The sequence below is a fragment of the Mobula hypostoma genome, chromosome 22, assembly GCF_963921235.1.
Source record: "Mobula hypostoma chromosome 22, sMobHyp1.1, whole genome shotgun sequence".
In the NCBI taxonomy this organism is placed as follows: Eukaryota; Metazoa; Chordata; class Chondrichthyes; order Myliobatiformes; family Myliobatidae; genus Mobula; species Mobula hypostoma.
The window spans coordinates 10,501,845-10,523,067 of record NC_086118.1 but is presented as its reverse complement, the minus strand read 5'-3'; the positions used below and the strand labels follow the sequence as shown (position 1 = coordinate 10,523,067).

Genomic DNA, 21,223 nt, shown 5'->3' with positions numbered 1-21,223 from the left:
GTTAACACAGTGTCGTCTGCATATCTGAAATTATTGATGTTTTCACCGCCAACTTTGATTCCCAAGATGTCTCTTATTTTTTGTAATATTGTTTCACTGTGCACATTAAATAAATCAGGGGAGAAAATATGCCCTTGTCTTATGCCTCTCTTGATTTTCGTGAACTAACTCACTTCTCCTCCTTTTGTTACAGTGGCAGTTTGTTCCCAGTACAGATTTCTGATTTAGGTGGAGGTCTTTGGAATCTAGATCTAGTTTTCTGTAATATTTCAAATAACTTTTTGTGCTTCACTTTATCAAATGCTTTTGTGTAGACTATGAAACAAACAGATCTTTTTGCACTTGAATAGCTCGTTCTGATAGTATCATTAACATCAATATTGCATTTCTTGTACCTTTGTCTTTCACAAAACCATATTGTTCTTTACCTATTTCAGCTTGTATCTTTCTTTTAGCTCGTCATCAAAATTTTTAGAAGTAACTTGGTGATATGACTCATTAAACTTAAGGTCCTATGTAATTCATATTCTATTGCTCCAGGTTGCTTGGTGATATAGGTTCATATAATAAGTGATCCCACAAAAGCAGATAAATGGTGATTAGTCTGGTTCTCTAATGTCCTGTAGGCAAAGATATGTCATCCTTATCTGGTTGGGCTTTTGTGACACCAGACCCACAGTCTTGGTGCAGGGTTTTGACTTAGACATCAAAAAATCCCGTATCTGTCTCCTGTCCATTTCCCACCCAGATAGTGCTCAAGTACCCACAAGACTGTGTACTCAGCCCCCTGCTGTAGTCACTGTACACCCATGATTGTGTAGCCCAGTTTCCATCAAACTCAATATATAAGTTTGCTGATGACACAACAATTGTAGGCTGTGTCTTAGATAATGATGAGTTTGAGTACAGAGAGGAAATTAAGAACCTGGTGGCATGGTGCGAAGACAAAAACCTATCTCTCAACGTCAGCAAGACAAAGTTGTTGACTTCAGAAGGAGTAGCGGACCACTCAACCCAATTTACATCAGTGGTGCTCAAGTGGAACAGGTCAAAAGCTTTAAGTTCCTCGGGGTCAATATCACAAATGACCTGACTTGGTCCAACCAAGCAGAGTTCACTGCCAAGAAGGCCCACCAGCCCCTTTACTTCCTGAGAAAACTAAAGAAATTTGGCCTGTCCCCTAAAACTCTCACTAATTTTTATAGATGCACCGTAGAAAGCATTCTTCCAGGGTGCAACACAACCTGTTATGGAAGTTGTCCTGTCCAAGACCGAAAGAAGTTGCAGAAGATCGTGAATATGGTGCAGCACATCACACAAACCAATCTTCCGTCCGTGGACTCACTTTACACTGCACGCTGTTGGAGCAGTGCTGCCAGGATAATCAAGGATAAGACCCACCCAGCCAACAGACTTTTCGTCCCTCTTCCCTCCGGGAGAAGGATCAGGAGCTTGAAGACTCGTACGGCCAGATTTGGGAACAGCTTCTTTCCAACTGTGATAAGAGTGCTGAAGGGATCGTGACCCGGATCTGGGCTGTACCCTCCAAATATCCGGACCTGCCTCTGGGTTTTTTTGCACTACCTTACTTTCCATTTTTCTATTTTCTATTTATGATTTATAATTTAAATTTTTAACATTTACTAATTTTAACTATTTTTAATATTTGTAATCCAGGGAGTGTGAAGCTCAGAATCAAATATCGCTGTGATGATTGTACGTTCTAGTACAAATTGTTTGGCGACTATAAAGTATAAAAGTATTTGCTGAGTTCTCTAGTATGTTTTTGTTGCTTCAAGTCTAACATCTGCAGTCTCTTTGTTCTCGTATTGTTTACTACCTACAGTGTCCCCACAGCCAGTGAATGCTGTGAGGTACAGTATGCTTCATGTAAAACACTTAAGAGGAATTACTGAAAGTGGCAGAGGTGCAGAATATTCTGAGTGGAGACCACCATTGATTGAGCTAGTTGCGTACTGTAAGATATTGCCAGTAGATTGGGTATGCAGCAGGTGGTAGGGGATCAATGAGGGGTAATGATCTTTTTCTCATCGATCTACCTGTTGCAGATGTACCCATCTATAATAGTATTAGTCCTGTCTAAGATGTTGCTGTGTGCATCCTATAGATGTTACAAATTGCTCCTGTGTATCAGTGTTGGAGTGATTGAATGCTTGTAGAAGGAGTGCCTGTCAAGCAGGCTGCTATGTCTGTATTGTGTCAAGCTTCTTGATTGCTGTGGAAGCTGAACTTGTTTAGGCAAGTAGAGAGTATTCATCATACACTTGAATTGATACTTGTAGATGGTGGACAGACTTTGGGGAGTTGAGGTGAGTTATTTGCTGCAGGATTTGGAGCCTCTGACCTGTGCCCTTGTATACACTTTGTGTATATGCTACTCCAGTTTGATTTATGGGTAAGAGATTGAGGGAGATGGGGCAAATAAAGGAAAATGGGATTAGTGTAGACGATAATCTTGATTGATAGTCGCGGATGAATTGGGCCAAAGGGTGTACTTTCTCCTGTATAACTCCATGATCTACTGGACATGTTCCTGCTGTTAGCAACGCTAACACAGACATGAACCATAATCTAGTTGTAGTTGCCATTTTAGCCTATTTGATCCATCCTACCAGAGAGATTTAATTTGTTCTACCTAATTTTACACTTCCCTCTGCCTCCTCATCTATGCAATTGAAAATTGATTTTTCTTTCTTCCATTTTTGACCAAATGTCTCAAACCAGAAATGGTAATTTTACTTTGGTTTTCACAGGTGCTGCTTGGATTGCTGAGTTTCTAGAATTTTCTGTTCCCACTTAATCCTATGCTCTTGAGTTTCAATGAATGAGAGGTGAAGTTTACAAAGGTTCTTCTGGGCTTGACAGCATTAATGCAGAAATGATGTTTTCAATGGCTTGGGTTATCCAGAAAAAGGAATTACAGTAGCAAAATAAGCATTTGACCATTCGGGACTTAGGTGAGAGGAAACTTTCATTGTAGCAGACATCCCACCCCTGCCGGAAGTTCTGGGAGTCTTCCGCATATCGATAGTGGCTCCCTGACACCCAGAAATTATATACAATATCCCGGAAATAGATTTTTTTGAGAAAGAAAGGGTGAGGGAGAGCGAGCATCCAGATTGGTCTCTCTTTGTGCTAAGAACGGTCCCCATCCACCGGGCCGCGAGGAAACAATATGATTTGGCAATATGAGTCAGTGGCACCTTTCCACATTCCCTGTCACGCACTGTTGAGCCATTACGCACGCGAGGCCATTACCCGCACGTCATCCATGTCAGCACGGGAAGGAAATCAACTCCTCGAGCTTGCACATGACTGTGGGCTGAAAAGTATGTTTGACATAACATCTCTGCTGGCATTCTGGATCAAAGTCAAGGCTGAATATCCTGAGATAGCCACGAAAGCACTGAAAACATTGCTTCCATTTCCAACATCATATCGCTGCCAAGCGGAGTTTCTGCGATGAATGCAACGAAAACTAAATTGCGGAATAGACTGGACATAAGGAACCCCCTTCGAGTATCGCTGTCTCCCATCACCCCTCGATAGGACCGTCTTGTTGCAGGAAAACAAGCCCAGGGCTCCCACCGATTCAGCAATATTGGTGTGTTACAATGATTTTATATGTTCATACGGGAACATGCACTGTGTTTAATATCCAAATGTTACTTAAAATGTTATGATGCTATTGACTTATAATTGACTTATCACCGATATTCCAGTCGTGAGTAACAACCTCCCCCCCACCCCCCCCGGTCGGCGGTGCAAAAAATGTTGGGGACCCCTGCTAAGTAGACTATCAGTTTTCTGTGGGTGGGCTTTACAGTCAACCTCAAAAATAATGACAGTGCTGCTCGCTGCACTATTTGCAAAAGTGACTTTTCTATTGCCCATGGTGGGTTAAAATGTAAAAGACATGTTGAGGTGAGTTTAACAGATGTCATTCGTTCATTAGGATAGCTGATGTTATTTAAACTAGCTGGCTGTTAAGGAGGTACTCTATTGATGTCCTATGTGATGAGGCCAAACTCCCTGTAGACTTGCTTAAAGTTGTAATAGAATAAACATGATAATATAAGTACATATTTTAATGTCATATTTTCTGCATATACCCAACTTGGTTTACAGATTAGACAAAATCACTAAACAAGGTATTACATACACTCTTGGAGGTCGATGGGGTGGGGGGTGGATATGGAGATGTAGGGGGTGGGGGTGCAACCTCCCTGAAATGGTGGTGATACCTCCCTGAATTGAGTTTTTGCAGGGTGGGATGTCTGTTGTAGTGTTGTGAATCTTTGAAATATGGAGGTTATTGAGATATGGAGTATACCAAAAGATGGAGATTGGTAGAAATATTGGATTGTAGAGGACATGCCCTTTAGGAAAGGAACACTAAAGTATCAATTAAAACTCTATTGAATGCAAAGCAGTAACAATGTTGAGTAGTCTTGATCCTACTTTTGTTTCTCATTAACTTAAAAATAAAATGGGATCTCTTGAGTACTGCAGTGTGCACTGCAGCATTTGTAGAATGACCTCCATGAAAAAATCTTTAGGAGCAAGAAATTAGTGGGCAGGGCAAAGATATGGGATTATAGTTGAAGTTATGAAGGTAAATTCACTTTGTTTTCATTAGTAAAATAAAGGATGGTATCATTTTCAATTTTTTAAATGTTAAGGAATAGTGTTGGATGATCGTTAGACATTATTATGTAGCTGCCCCAGGTCGGAGTGAGAGAAAGGCTGTCTCATTCTGCCCTGCAGAGCTGATGTACGGTTAGAATGACAAAGTTTTTTGAATCTTCTTTTGAATCTTTGAACCTTAAATTGAAGCTGGCTTCAAACTGAATTGAATTGACTTTATTTCTTACATCCTTCACATACATGAGGAGTAAAAATCTTTGTTTCTATCTGAATGTGCAATTTATTGTAATTTGTAATAAATAGTACATACAACAGAACGGACAATATAGCATAGAAATACAATTGTGTCAGCATGAATTAATCAGTCTCATGGCCTGACGGAAGAAGCTGTCCTGGAGCCTGTTGGCCCTGGCTATAATGCTGCGGTACTGTTTCCTGGTTGATAGCAGCTCAAACAGTTTTTTTTTTATGCACCTGTTGCTGAATGGTGGGAAGTTCACATCCACAGATACGCTGGGTTGTCTGCAGCACTCTGCAGAGACCTGTGATGGAGGGAAATACAGTTCCCGCACCAGGCAGTGATACAGCCCGTCAGGATGCTCTCAATTGTGCCCCTGTAGAAAGTCCTTGGGATTTAGGGACTCATGCCAAACTTCTTCAGTCATCTGAGGTGAAAGAAGCACTGTTGTGCTTTTTTCACCATACAGCTAGTATGCACACTCTCAACCCCAGATCCATTGATGTCAATAAGGGGTGAGCATGTCTCTGTTCCTCCTGTAGTCCACAGCCAGCTCCTTTGTTTTTGCGACATTGAGGGAGAGGTTGTTTTCTTGACACCACTGTGTCAGGGTGATGACTCTTCTCTGTAGGCTGCCTTGTTATTATTTGAGATAAGGCCAATCAGTGTAGTGTCATCTGCAAATTTAATTAACAGATTGGAGCTGTACGAAATAAGGAATTGTATGAACAGTTACAATCCAGGGAGCTACTTGATTTGTAAATATGTTGCCACATCAGTAGTCTTAACAGATCTTGTCTATGGTCTGGCAGCATCTCTAGGAAGAGGTGCAGTCGACGTTTCAAGCCGAGACCCTGATGAAGGTCTCGGCCCGAAACGTCGACTGCACCTCTTCCTAGAGATGCTGCCTGGCCTGCTGCGTTCACCAGCAACTTTTATGTGTGTTGCTTGAATTTCCAGCATCTGCAGAATTCCTGTTGTTTGTCTATGATCTATCTATTTCAGATTTTGCATTACATGATGTGTATTTGTCAAAGGAATAACTCCTATAGCTGTTAATAAAAAATCCGGTGAATCTTTTAAAAGCTCACTTGCATTTTCATGAACTTTTATTTCTCATGAGTGAGATTTTTCTCTCCTGTCCATGCATCTGTTGTGTTAGCAGAGGGGTTGGTGATGTGCAGAAAGGCAATTGTATTCTAATCAGGTGAAAAAGGAGATCAAGGTTTAAGTGAACCACTAAGCATTATTGCTTTGATATTTCAAGTAATTTGATGGAATAATTCAAATAGAGCTGTTGAATAGATTTGTTGTGATGCTCAGTTTGTAACTGTGTTCTTCTGCCCCAATCTTTAGAAATGGCAGCGCCGATTCTTTGTGTTATATGAGCATGGCTGTCTTCGTTTTGCCTTGGATGAATCGGTAAGTAATGTTTCTTTGATCAATCATGCAAAGTAATGGAAGGTGACCAAGTGGAATGCTATGAAAAAAAAGCTTTCAAACACCATGCTCAGCAGTGATCTGCTTGGGTTCCTGCACATTAACTCGGTTCTAAACCTCATTACGATTATGTTTCGAATATAGATAAAGGACTTAAATTTGAGATTGATTAATGGCAGTTCCTTGAGACATGTTGAGATAAAAATTCCCCTTGTCCTTGCTTCCAACACCATGTGCCTCTGCATCCAGCACATCTGTTATTTGTGCCATTTTCAGTGGGATCCCACCACAGCAAGCAGGATAAGTGCTATACCTGCCCCTACATCTCCTCCTTCACCACCATTCTGGGCTGCAAGCAGTCCTTCCAGAAGTGACATCTCACCTGTGGATCTGTTGGTGTAATCTACTGTATCTGGTGCTCCCGGTGTAGCATTCTTTACATTGGTGAGACCTGGAATAGACTCGGGAACCATTTTGAGCACCTTTGCCCTGTCCTCCACAAAAGGTGGAAATTCCTGGTTTAAATTCAAGTTTATTGTCATTCAACCATGTAAATATGCCACCAAATGAAACAACATTCCTCTGGATGCAGGTGCACAACATAGTACATGTAACTCACATATAACATATAAAGTAATATTACCACAATAAGTTAACAAATATTCCAGAAGATTGACATTTAGCATAAGGTGCATTTATGACATGTCAAAAAATAAACAGAGTAGCATTACTGGTGCTTCATAAGTGATGAGACCTGGCTGGAGCCAGGGAGTTAGGTAGTCTCAAGGTCTGGGGGAAGAAACAGTTTCCCATCCTAACAGTTTTTGTCCTAATGCTGTGGTCACACCTACTGATGATAAAGGGTCAAGGAGATTATGGGGCAGTGGGAGGGATCCTTGACAATGCTCTGGCCTCTGTATGTAGTGCTCCTGTTAAGTATCCTAGATGGGTGGAAGAGAGACCTCAATGATCCTTTCATCAGTTCTCGCAATCCTTTGGAGGAACTTGAGATCAGAAGCCTTGCCGTTATACCCATTTAAAATGGCCACATTTTAATTTTTCTGTTTCCTTTCCATTCCAACATGTTGATCCATGCCCTCCTCTACTGGCATGACGAGGCCATACTTGGGTTGGAGGAGCAACATCACCTATTCCATCTGGGAAGCCTTTATATATTTAAAAAAGCTTTTAGTATCTTTAATATTGGTCGCCAGCTTCCTTTCATAATTCATCTTTTCCTTCTGAATGACCACCTTAGTTTTCTTCAAGTTTTAAAAGCTTCCCAATCCTCTAGCTTCCTACTAGCTTTGGCATCCTTGTATGCCCCCTTTTTTGCTTTTACTTTGGCTCTGACTTCACTTGTCAGCCACGGTAGTGTCTTGCTTCCATTTGAAAATTTCTTCTTATTTGGAGTATACCTGCCTTGTACTTACCTCATTTTTTGCAGAAACTCTAGTCATTGCTCTGCTGTCCTTCCTGCCAGTGTCCCTTTCCACACTCAAATTTCCCTTTCTCAAATTTCAAAGTGAACTCAATCATATTGTGATCACTATTCCCCAAAGGTTCCTTAACCTTAAGCTCTCTTATCACCTCTGGATCATTGCACAGCACCCAATCCAGCACAGCCGATCCCCTAGTGCAGTGGTCCCCAACCTCTGGGCTGTGGACTGATATCAGGCTGCGAAGCATTCAGGGATGCAGTGATAGCCAGCGTGCACCCAGCACATCTTTAAGAGAAAAGCCGAAATAAACAAGCCCGCCTGGCACATAAATGTTGGCCCAGATCAGAGGCAATTGCCGATTTCACTTGCTCTATGCGATGTTCACTTCTCTTTCCAGGGCGCTGGAGCCTTTAGCTGTTCCATTGTTTGGTCAATTAAAATGCCAGCTCAGACAGACTGAAAAGACAAGTCTATTAGGATCAAGGTTGCATGTTGAATCTGCACATGCTTCTAATAAAGTATGGGCACTGCCGTGCTTTCTTTGTAATGACAGTTACGTCTGGTCCCAGGACAGATCCTCTGACACTTTTCAGAGAGAGAAACTTTGATCCTTAATGCCAAAGAATTTAAAGTTATTGACCCTTTCCACCTCAGTTCCTCTAATGAAGACTGGCTTCTGGGCGGCACCCAATTAATTAGCTTGTTTATTTTGGCTTTTTTCTTAAAGATGTGCTGGGTGCACTCCGGCTACTGCTGCACCCCTGCATCCTTTGCAGCCTGGTATTGGCCCACGGCCCGGAGGTTGGGGACCACTGCCCTAGTGGGCTCAACAACAAGCTGTTCTAAAAATTCTACAAATTTTCTCTTGAGGTCCAGTATTGGCCTGATTTTCCCAATCCACTTTCATGTTAAAATCCCCAATGATTATCATGACATTGCCCTTCTGACACACCTTTTCTATCTCCTGTTGTAATTTGTAATCCACATCCCAGCTGCTGTATACAACTGCTGTAGTGTTTTCATGCAGTGTGTTGAAACTCCGACTAAACACCAAGTTAAACCAGAGCCAATGAAGACAGAGTCGTAGTACGGTTAACCATTTACTGTTCACTCTTCCACATTAACATTGTATGGTGAAAACTGTTGATAAAAAAATACAAACATATACAGCGTCTGTTTCATTCCGGAGACCACGCGCGCTCTCTTCTTTTAGTGAGTGTCTCCAGCTGCCCCGAGTGGGGAGCGAGGGGGTCGCGTCAAACCACCGCTGGGCCAGAGCCCACCCCATGTTTGAAATTGAAAATCCAACATGCGCGCCACCCGAACCTCTGCTTCTTTGACAGAAACTGCGTTAATATTTTTAATTCAAGCACATTCTTAGGAACTTACGGCGTTGGTTCTATACTGTTTCTTTGTGGGTAGACACGGAGCTCTTCACGATCATGCTGCATGCATGGCACCCACCTTTACACCTTCTCCGAACCGGAGGTTGCACATAAGACGCAGCGAAACCAGAGGTGACGTCATCACATACCGCAATATACCATAGATAATGAATTTACCTTTGTTATACTGTAACTTAATTATCAACCTTTAACTTTAACTAGAAAATAGTTACAAACAAATCATTTAAAGTGTAGACCCAACAAAGTCAAATAAATGCCTTAAGGGTGACACACTCCCTGCCTGACCTTTGTAAGGTCACTATAAACATGGTATAGAACTTCAGTCTCTAGCTCAGTCTTTAGGTAGAAGTAGAACGACCTCTGTAACTGGTCTCAGGTTTCCTTTTCAGGGTTCGTTGTAAAGATGTGAACTGGTTGACTGCCTGCTCTTTGTTGTTTGGTAAGCGCTGGCGTGGTACTCTGAATGGTAGTGGGGTGACCCAGTTGTTCGCTTCATCTCTGAAGACCTTTGTGTCCATTATTTTTAAGAAGATGGCGTCTTCCACCGATGGAGCAAGTTTATTATCGTGCTTAGTTTAATTGAAGACTGACTGTCCTAGCGTCTTCTCTGTTACTTTACTATGCTTGTGCCTTTGTTGTGCTTCCCTGATACACGCAACACTTGTGGAGGGCTGAGAAATTGAATAGCGGCCTTTCTCTAGCACGTTAGTCTTGAGCGTGCTAACTGTCGGTTTATGTACGTTGCCAGGGCACACCTCTCATCACCACGCAGCCCAGATCCAGACGTTGGGCGAAGGGGGCATTGTGTGGTCCATTGACCTACTGCCTGACTTTGTGCACCCTAAGAACGTCTCTTCCGAGTAGCAGGAATATTTCTGCTTCCGGATCCATTTCTAGGATATGCTTGGCAATGTGGTGGAGATGGGGCTGGTGTAGCACTGCGCTTGGCGTCGGAATCTCGGATCGGTTATTTAAGATCTGATTGCACCCTAAGAGTGGAGGGAGACTGATGACGACTTTGCCATCCAGCGACTCGAGCTGGAAGCCTTCTGACTTCCTCCCATAGGTTTCTGCGATGCCAGAGCAAGTTCTGAGGTAGTATGGGAATGGGTTACCCTTTACGCTGAACAACTCGAAGAACTCTGGTCTCACTAGTCAGCGGTTGCTCTGGTCATCCAGAATTATATAGGTTTTGATGGCCTTGTCTTTGGCTCCCTTAGGGTATACCTTAGCGAGGCAGATCTTTGAGTACGAACGGCTCGACTGACCTGGACTGCAAATTTCTGTGCAGCTCGGGCTGACAATAGTTGTATCAGAGTGATCCTCTCCCACCCCGCCCTCCTCTTGTGGGAGTGGAGGAGCCTTGGCAGTTTGCGGTGATGGGTCGGGATGCGTGGCCCTATTGTGATCAGTGCTGTTACATTCTGAGCACTTTACGGGGAACGTACACTCTTTAGCGAGGTGGGAGGTAGAAGAACAGCACTTAAAACATATTCTTTTTTCCTTGAGAAGGGCCTTTCTTTCGTCAAAGGGTGTGTTTCGAAACATTCTGCATTTTTTGAGGGGGTGGGGTTTGTTGTGCAATGGACAATTCTTGCTAGGGTCATCGTTGATTGCGGAGACTTCGGTATAATGCACTGAGACGGGTTTATTGATGATAAAATTGTTCGAAATGGGTTTGACTGGGTTAGTGTGAGTTGTGGTGCTGCCTTGATTCATGAAGCTAGGGTCGTTTCACCTCTTTGCCTCCTTGCACACAAACCTACTAAAATACTCAAAGGGAGGGAGTTGACCCCCATTCTCTTCCTTGTACTCTGAGCCAATAGACACCCATCTTTCCTGCAGCCCAAATGGAAGCTTGTCCGCAATTGGTCCAACTCCGCGTGAGGTATCCAGATACGACAGGCCAGTTAAATAGCTGTCTTCTTTAGCACCTTGAATCTCCATGGGTGAATCTCCCGAGTTCTCGTAATTTAGTGTGGTCCTTGGCTGACACCCTAGGAAAATTGTCCAGCCATTGAAATAGCGCCCTCTCAATAATTTCAGGGGCCACATAACAGTCCCGCAGTCTCTCCCATGCTTTGTGTTAGGCGAGCTTGAGGTTGTTGATGTACACTGAGCGTATGCATTTCATCTGTTCACTTGATTCCTTTCCCAGCCATTTAGTCATAAGGTCCAACTCCTGGGTTGCGGTGAGCTGGACTCCGCCACTGGCACTGGTGAATGAGGAGTACCACGCACGGTAATTTTCAGGCTTATTGTCAAACTGGTACAATCCTGAATCGATGAGGTCTCGTTGCGCTAAATACTGTGCCAAGGGTTCTGCTGCAGGTGGTGTGCTTGCTGGGGGAATATGTTGGGGGACATATGACTGAGCGTGTACGTTCATGATGGGATTCGATGTTCTGACTTCAGCCTTTGTCTCTGATCTCTCCAGATCTGGTAAGTTTGGTGTCAGGAAGTATTCGTAATCAGCCCTTTCATACTTGAGTTTGTGGCAAGTTTGCAATTGCGAGTTGTCTTCCCCAGGTGGACGCGATGCAACGAAGCTTCCCTGTGATTTCACATGAGATGGGATGCCAACAGGCAAGTATGAAGAGAGAGAATGAATCTGCAGGTCAATTTGAGATTGGACATATTCACTGGTGCGTTCCAATTTGGCCCTTTCTGACATAGGTTTTCCTGCTTCGTCTAGAACGTGCATTTCTTCAGCGTTTTCCAATGCTTGTGCTTCCACTACGGCTGCATCAGCTTCTCGTTGTAGTGTCGGTACTTCTAACTGTATCTATCCTTGCCTTTTCCAACTGGTTTTCCGCTCCTCTGGCAGCCTTTTCCATTTTCAGTTTTGCTTCTTGGTTAGCGTATGACACTCGCATCTCGGCGGCTTCTGCTTTAGCTCTTGTGAGGGCAGCCACACTTATCGACGTCCTACTGCTCTTGGCACTGAGTGCAAGCGACTTGATGCTTGATCGCGAAGCCATCGTACCACTCCAAAACATCTAATGACAACACCTTTTCACTGTAGTGTTCTCATGCAGTGTGTTGAAACTCTGACTAAACACCCAGTTAAACTGGAGCCAATGAAGACAGAGTCATAGTAAGGTTAACCATTTACTGTTCACTCTTCCACATTAACATCGTATGGTGAAAACTGTTGATAAAAAAAATACAAACATATACAACGTCTGTTTCATTCTGGAGACCACGTGCGCTCTCTTCTTTTAGCGAGTGTCTCCAGCCGCCCCGAGTAGGGAGTGAGGGGGTCGCGTCAAACCCCCGCCAGGCCCAAGCCCACCCTGTGTTTGAAAGTGAATAGCCGACATGCGTGCCACCCGAACCGCCACTTCCTTAACAGAAACCGCGTTAATATTTTAAATTCAAATACATTCATAGGAACTTGTGGCGTTGCTTCTATACTGTTTGTTTGTGGGTAGACATGGAGCTCTTCACGATCATGCTGCATGCATGGCACCCACCTTTACACCTTCTCCAAACCAGAGGTTACGCATAAGACGCGGTGAAACCAGAGGTGATGTCATCGCATGCCGCGATATACCATAGATAATGAATTTACCTTTGTTATACTGTAACTTAATTATCAACCTTTAACTAGAAAATAGTTACAAACAAGTCATTTAAAGTGTAGACCCAACAAAGTCAAATAAATGCCTTAAGGGCAACGCAACTGCCATTAGGGTCCTTTTACCCTTGCCATTTCTTAACTCAACCCATACAGACTCTACACCTTCCAATCCTATGTCATCCCTTTCTAATGATTTAATATTATTTCTTATACACAGGGCTATACCACCCCCTCTGCCTACTAACCTGTCTTTCCGATACACTGTATATCCTTGGATGTTCAGCTCCTAATGGCAGCCATCCTTTAGCTAAGTTTCAGAGATGGCCACAATGTCATACTTGTTAATCTGTAGCTGAATTTCAAGATCACCTGCGTGCATTCAAATATAACACTTTCAGTCCGGTAATTGTTGCTTTCTGTTGTAAATCATCCCACTGGCTGTGATTGTTTCAGATAGATAGATAGATATACTTTATTAATCCCGAGGGAAATTTGGTTTCGTTACAGCCGCACCAACCAAGAATAGAGCGTAAGTATAGCAATACAAAAACCACAATCAAACAACAAAATGCAAACTATGCCAGATGGAAAATAAGTCCAGGACCAGTCTATTGGCTCAGGGTGTCTGACCCTCCACGGGAGGAGCTGCACGTTCGATGGCCACAGGCAGGAATGACCTCCCGTGCCGCCAAGTGTTGTATCACGGTGGAATGTGGCCGAAGTCCAACAGTAAAAAGTTCGATATCCGGTCTATAAACATGTTCCTCGATCGTAATATGACCCGGATTGCACCATCTGTTGTAAACCAACTCCTTTACGCTTACCGCTCTCAGTGCACTTCCGGTCAGCCGGAACGGTATTACCCACTGAACTCCTCTTCTCCATAAGTCTCTGTTGTCTCGACCCGGTCCCCTTTCCTCGACTTTGTGATCCCCCTCTGCATCCTCTGTGTGTTTTCCTCCGGATTTCAGCAGGGGTGTCCATCGCTCTGCTGGCTAAACCGGCCAGCATTAGCTGGTCCCTGGAATATACAATGTGACCTTGCCTGTGTCCCGCGTGTCCGGATGTAACCATTTCCAGCGATTTAAAAAAAAAAAAAAAAAATCCAAATAAAACTCTCTCTACCAGCATGTTAGAGAGAGTGCAGCTTCGACGTGTTACCGTGAGGAAAAAAAAACAAAAAATAACTAGTTAAAAAGTAAGAAGAAGAAAGTAAGAATAGATCGGAACGGCTGTACCAGGCTGCATGCACGACCGGCGCATGCGCACTTCTCCTGTCTCCTGTCTGTACTTCCTATCATTGCTAATGCACGCTATCTTTGATTTATTTCTGTTTTCCCCTTCCTCAGCCCTATCACTCCGGTTCCCATCCCCCTGCCAAATTAGTTTAAACCCTCCCTAACCGCTCTATTAAACCTGCATGCTAGGATATTTGACCCCTTTGGGTTCAAGTGTAGCCCATCTTTTTTGTACAGGTCATACCTCCCACAGAAGAGGCCCCAATGCTACAGGTACCCAAAGCCCTGCCCCCTACACCTGTCTCTCAGCCACGCATTAATGTGCTTGATCATGCTATTCTTGTGCTCGTTAGCATGTGGCACAGGCAACAATCCTGAGATTACTCCTGGAGGTCCTGCTTTTCAGCTTTCTACTCAACTCCCTGAATTCTCTCTTCAGGACCTCCTCCCTTTTTCTACCTATGTCATTGGTACCAACGTGTACCAAGACTTCTCGCTGTTCACCCTCTCCCTTCAGAATACCCTGCATCCAATCTGAGACATCCCGTACCCTGGTACCTGGGAGGCAACACACCATGCGGATATCTCTATCAGGCTGACAGAATCTCCTTTCTGTTCCCCTCACTATGGAATCCCCTATGACTACCACATTCCATATCTTCTCTCCCTTTTGCACCACGGAACCAGGCTCAGTGCCAGCGACCCAATCGTCATGGTGGTCCTCTGTCGGGTAACCCCCCCCCCCGCCAACAGCATCCAAAACAAGATAATGATTATTTGAGGGTTTAGCCACAGGGATGCTCTCTACTAGCTGAGCTCTTCCATTCCCTTCCCTGACAGTCACCCACTTGTCTAACTCCTGCAGCCTCGGGGTGACTAACTCCCTGTAGCGCCTATCTGTCTCCCGCTCATTTTCCCTAATAAGCTGTAGGTCATCAAGCCACAGCTCCAGATCCCTTACACTGTCTCTCAGGAGCTGCACCTCAGTGCATCTGGCATAGATGTGGCCATCTGGGAGACTGGAAGATTCCCAGGATTTCCACATCTAACGCCCAGGTGCATCAGGTGATGCACAGGTCTCTGCGCACCACAGACAGTTCTGAAAAGTACCCTCACGTATGTAATGAACAGAAGTTGATGAAAAATAGGAAAATGCTGCATAAAGTGAAAAATCAAGAGCTCGATTATGTATTGAAAGAGCAGATTCATCAGTTTCCAAGTGAGCATATGCCATTTAACAGTGTTCTGATCATGAAACAGGCAAAGATCTATCACAATGAACTGAAAATTGAAGGCAATTGTGAATGTTCAGCAGTCTGGTTGCAGAAATTTAAGGTGTCTGCTGATCACAAACAGCAGAGAAATTCACTGATTTTGCCAAGATCATTGCTGATGAAAATCTAACACCAGAACAAATCTACAATGCTGATTGTTTTTGTCTTGCATAAACCTAAAAAAGTAAAATATAAATAGTGTACGGTAATCTTTTAATCAAAACATGACATTGCTGCTGGAGACCTAAGCCTGCCAATGTTTATTGTTCAATAGCTGATTTGGGTATTCTTCTGATGCTGCTGTGCTACTTTTGTTACCCTGCACACATTATATTTTTATTCGTTGCTTGAGAGGCGAATTAAATGCGCTCAACAAGAGGTTTAAAACCAGCTCACCGGCCGTAAAAGAAGGTATCAAGGACTTAACCAGTATGCTGTGGGAAAAGCTGTGTAAACTCCGGAGGGCGGAACATCTGCGACAGCAATGAAGGAAGAAAGAGAAAAGGCGAGCGCAGTTTGTGAGAGATTCATTCAGCTTCACCAGGACTCTTCTCGGCCAACAAAAATCTGGTATAGTATCCAGTTGGAAACCAGAGGTAGAGGAGTTCCTGTGGGAGGCACACAGCGACCCACGGAGGGGTCAGGGGCTAGGAACCAGTTGGGCTGTGCGTAGACTGGAAAATCCATCAATTGACCTGAATGTGAAGGAGCCTACATGGCAGGAAATCCAGGACATCATCCGGAAAGCTAAAGCATCAGCTGCTCCAGGCCCAAGTGGCATACCTTATAAGGTGTATAAGAAATGCCCAAAACTACTTCGAGGCTGTGGAAGGTTATGAGAAAGATCTGGGCCAAAGGTACTATTCCATCAAGTTGGAAATTGGCAGAGGGATGCTTTATTCCAAAGGAAGAGGATTCTTCCACAATTGCCCAGTTTAGGACAATTTCTCTCCTGGATGTGGAATGTAAAATTTTCTTTTCTGTGCTCACAAGAAGGCTGACCTCTTACATGATGCAGAACCGCTATATCAACGCATCCATCTAGAAAGGCGGTATTCCAGGCTTTTTGGGGTGTCTGGAATGATTAACCATTTGATCCGTGAGGCCAAGCAGAAAAAAGGCGACCTAGCAGTTGCCTGGTTAGACCTTGCGAATGCCTATGGGTCTATTCCACATGACCTCATCCTAGAAGGACTCGACCACTACTACATCCCAGTGGCTATTCGGGACATGATCACCAGCTACCTAGGAGGATTCAAACTCAGATTTACATCAGCCCATTTCACAACTAGTTGGCAGGACCTCCAGAAGGGGATTCTGACAGGGTGCACCATCTCCCCCACCCTATTTATTATGGGAATGAACCTCCTGTTATCAGCAGCAGAAGATGTAACCTGCGGCCCAACGCTGAAGTCGAGCATTGTTCAGCCGGCTCTACGAGGGTTCATGGACGACATCACTATAACAACTGTGTCACATGTCCAAACAAGATGGGTATTGGAAACCCTGGACAATGTAGCCACTTGGGTGAGGATGTCCTTCAAGGCCAAAAAGTCCAGGTGCATGGTGATCAGAAAGGGCAAAGTTATAGCAAGTTTAGCTTCCAAGTTCAGGGTGAGGTCATCCCTTCCATCAACGATAACCCAATAAAATGCTTGGGGAAATGGTTTAATGTGTCACTGACAGATGGGGCCAATGTCACCAATGCTGTGAAGCAGACAGACAAATGGCTGAAGAAGATTGACAAATCCGGACTTCCCGGTAAATTCAAGACCTGGCTGTACCAATACGGCATTCTGCCCAGGCTTCTCTGGCTCTTCACACTTTGAGTTCCCCATGACTGCTGAAGAGGGCACCGAGAGGAAAACCAACAAGCACCTGCGGAGATGGTTGGGAGTTTCCCCAAGCTTCTCTTCAGTGGCCCAAGCAACGCACATCAAAGTTGCTGGTGAACGCAGCAGGCCAGGCAGCATCTCTTGGAAGAGGTACAGTGGGCCTCTACGTTCGTTCTGGGCAACTGCAGCTTCCCCTGTCATCTGTTGTGGAGAAATTCAAGGTGGCAAAATGCAGAGCTTTATTAAGCTTGAGAGTTTCCAATGACATCTTGGTAAAGCAAGCAGATGTTACAACCAGATCTAGGTGTAAGTGGGCAGCCAGTGCAGCTGTGGAGGAGGCAGAGTGTTTTCTGAAGCTGCGGGATATCATCAGCAACCTCTGCGTCGGGCAGCAAGGCCTCGGCTCAGTTCACTTCCAGCAGTGGGGAAATACAAGCATAAGGAACAGGCGAGACATGGTACAGGCAGAAGTACGGATCCATGAGGAAGAGAAGTGGATGTCAAAGGCAGTGGAATAAGGGTCCCAGGGTACCTGGACAAAATGGGATCTGCCCAAGCGCAAGATCTCATGGGCAGAGTTATGGAGCCTGGAGCCCTTCTGTATTTCCTTCCTCTTGCGATCTGTGTATGACACCCTTCTTCCCCCATTACATCTGTACACATGGGGGTGAGAGAGGACCCAAATTGTAAGCGCTGTGGTCAAAAGGGGACACTGGCTCACATACTGCAAACACGAGGAAATCTGCAGTTGCTGGAATTTCAAGCAACACACATAAAAAATGCTGTTGAACGCAGCAGGCCAGGCAGCATCTACAGGAAGACGTACAGTTGACGTTTCGGGCCAAGACCCTTCGTCAGGACTAACTGAAAGAAGACATAGTAAGAGATTTGAAAGTGGGGGGTGGGGGGAGATCCGAAATGATAGAAGACAGGAGCAGGAGGGATGTAGCTAAGAGCTGGAAAGTTGATTGGCAAAAGTGATATGTGAGGATCATGGGACAGGAGGCCTAGGGATAAAGAAAGTTGGGGGGAGCCCAGAGGATGGGCAAGGAGTATAGTGAGAGGGACAGAGGGAGGAAAAGGAGAGAGAGAGAAAAAAATAAATAATAAATAACAGATGGGGTACGCAGGGGAGGTGGTGCATGATCGGAAGTTAGAGAAGTCAATGATCATGCCATCAGGTTGGAGACTATCCAGACAGAATATAAGGTGTTGTTCCTCCAACCTGCATGTGGCTTCATCTTGACAGTAGTGGAGGCTGTGGATAGATATATCAGAATGGAAGTGGGACGTGGAATTAAAATGTGTGGCCACTGGGGGATTCTGCTTTCTCTGGTGGACGTAGCGTAGGTGTTCAGCGAAACGGTCTCCCAGCCTGTGTCGGGTCTCGCCAATATATAGAAGGCTGCATCAGGAGCACCAGATGAGGTATATCACCCCAGCCGACTCACAGGTGAAGTATCGCCTCACCTGGAAGGACTGTCTGGGGTCCTGAATGGTGGTGAGGGAGGAAGTGTAAGAACATGTGTAGCACTTGTTCTGCGTACGAGGGTAAGTGCCGGGAGGGAGATCGGTGGGAAGGGATGGGGGGGACGAATGGACAAGGGAGTCGCGTAGGGAGCGATCCCTGTGGAAAGTGGCGGGGGGGGGGAAGAGAGAAAGATGTGCTTAGTGGTGGGATCCCGTCGAAGGTGGCGGGAGTTACGGAGAATTATATGTTGGACCTGGAGGCTGGTGGGGTGGTAGGTGAGGACAAGGGGAACCCTATTCCTAGTGGGGTGGCGGGAGGATGGGGTGAGAGCAGATGTGCGTGAAGTGGGAGAGAGAGGTTTGAGAGCAGAGTTGATGGTGGAGGAAGGGGAGCCCCTTTCTTTAAAAAAGGAGGACATCTCCTTCGTCCTGGAATGAAAAACCTCATCCTGAGAGCGGATGTGGCAGAGATGGAGGAATTGCGAGAAGGGGATGAAATTTTTGCAAGAGACAGGGTGGGAAGAGGAATAGTCCAGGTAACTGAGAGTCCGTAGGCTTATAGTAGACATCAGTAGGTAAGCTGTCTCCAGAGATAGAGACAGAAAGATCTAAAAAGGGGAGAGAGGTGTTGGAAATGGACTAGGTAAACTTGAGGGCAGGGTGAAAGTTGGAGGCAAAGTTAATGAAGTCAATGAGCTCAGCATGCATGCAGGAAGCAGCGCCAATGCAGTTGTCGATGTAGCGAAGGAAAAGTGGGGGATAGATACTAGTATAGGCTTGGAACATGGATTGTTCCACAAAGCCAACAAAAAGGCAGGCATTGCTGGGACCCATGCAGGTGCCCATGACTACACCTTTATCTTGGAGGAAGTGGGAGGAGGCAAAGGAGAAATTATTAAGAGTAAGGACTCATTCCGCTGGACCGAGCAGAGTGGTGAGAGAGGGGAACTGGTCAGGTCTGGAATCCAAAAAGAAATGGAGAGGTTTGAGACCTTCCTGGTGGGGGATGGAAGTACATAGGGACTGGACATCCATGGTGAAAATAAAGTGGTGGGGTCAGGGAACTTAAAATCATCGGAAAAATTCAGAGCGTGAGAAGTGTCACGAACATAGGTAGGAAGGGATTGAACAGGGGAGGATAAAGCAATGTCGAGGTATGCAGAAATGAGTTCGCTGGGTCAGGAGTAAGCTGAGACAATGGGTCTCCCTGGACAAGCAGTTTTGTGGATCTTGGGTAGGAGGTAGAAACGGGAAGTGCAGGGTGTGGGAACTATAAGGTTGGTAGCAGTGGATGGGAGATCCCCTGAGCGGTTAAAGTTAGTGATGGTGTTGGAGATAATGGCCTGGTGCTCCTTAGTGGGGTCATGATTGAGGGGTAAATAAGAGGAGGTATCCGCAAGTTGTCGCTGTGCCTCGGCAAGATAGAGGTCAGTACGCCAGACTACAGCAGCACCACCCCCCCACCTTATCGGCGGGTTTTATAGTAAGGTTAGCATTAGTGCAGAGGGAGTGGAGAGCTGAGCATTCGGAAGGAGTGAGGTTGGAATGGGAACAATGTGCGGTGAAGTCGAGACGGTTGATGTCCCATCAGCAGTTAGCAACAAAGAGATCCAGAGCAGGCAGAAGACCAGAGCGGGGTGTCCATGAAGAGGAGGAGGGTTGAAGGTGGGAGAACGGGTCATTGGTAGAGGTGGGAGAGTCCTTGCCGAAGAAGTAGGCTCGAAGATGGAGCTGGCGTAAAACATATACTGTCCGGGTGAAAAACAGCTCTAACTCAAGGACGGTATAGGTGGCGCCATGATAAGGTGCTTCTGGCTCTTGCTGACACACTAGAACTGAAGAGATGCAAGAAGAGGATGGCTGGCACAGATTTGAGGAAGGCCATCACCTTCATCAAAGAGGGAGCCAGGCCTTTCGTAACCAAACAACCAAAGCCCAATCTGCTGTGACGGCCAGGTCCTGGGAGATGAGGGTCAATGTGGGAAGGAGGTTGCAGTTCCTGGATGTGTTGCACACAACTCTACACCTGGACATTGTATTGTGGTCAACCAAAGACAAGAAAATAATTCTGGTTGAGCTGACTGTGGTGCAGGAGGAGGGATGGGAAGAGACCCACGAGAGAAAGGCCTTGAAGTACCAGCTCTTAGTGCAGGAGTGTAAAGGCAAGGGATGGCAGGCATGGTTGTTCCCTGTGGAGATCGGCTGCAGAGGTTTCCCAGCCAAATCAGCATGGTGGTTGTTGTCAGATCTGGGACTGGACAAAAGGAGCAAAAAACTCGTAGGATGGAGAAAGAGGCAGAACGAGCCTCTTGTTGGATTTGGAGTAGGCGAGAGGAGGAGATCTGGAAGCCAGGAGCAGATGGGCAGTGATTTGGCCACCACTGCCAGCCCACCAACTGGAGAGTGTTGCGGTTAAGGGTCGAAACACTGTGAAGGTTGGGAACCACCTGATGACATCTGCTCCTGGCTGAAGGCTACGGTTACCTAATAAGGTAACTGGAGAATGCACCTCTAACAGGTGTATGTAACAAATAATAATTTTGATTAAGTGCACATGTCTGATGAACGAATGTAAGGCTAAGTCTGCTTACCGATAGCATATAAATTCAGTGTTGGAAATGAATGAGAT

The 21,223-nt window shown here is 45.2% G+C and overlaps 1 protein-coding gene across 3 annotated transcripts in view; it reads left to right on the top strand.

The window, feature by feature from the left end:
* The window catches only part of LOC134360175 (protein outspread-like), a 464,667-nt gene that overhangs the window by 94,918 nt on the left and 348,526 nt on the right, over nucleotides 1–21,223 (top strand). For all 3 annotated transcript variants that reach the window (XM_063074210.1, XM_063074212.1, XM_063074211.1), the window contains exon 3: nucleotides 6,263–6,328. In XM_063074210.1, coding sequence (XP_062930280.1) covers nucleotides 6,263–6,328 — 66 coding nt within the window. The remainder of the gene's footprint in view (nucleotides 1–6,262; nucleotides 6,329–21,223) is intronic.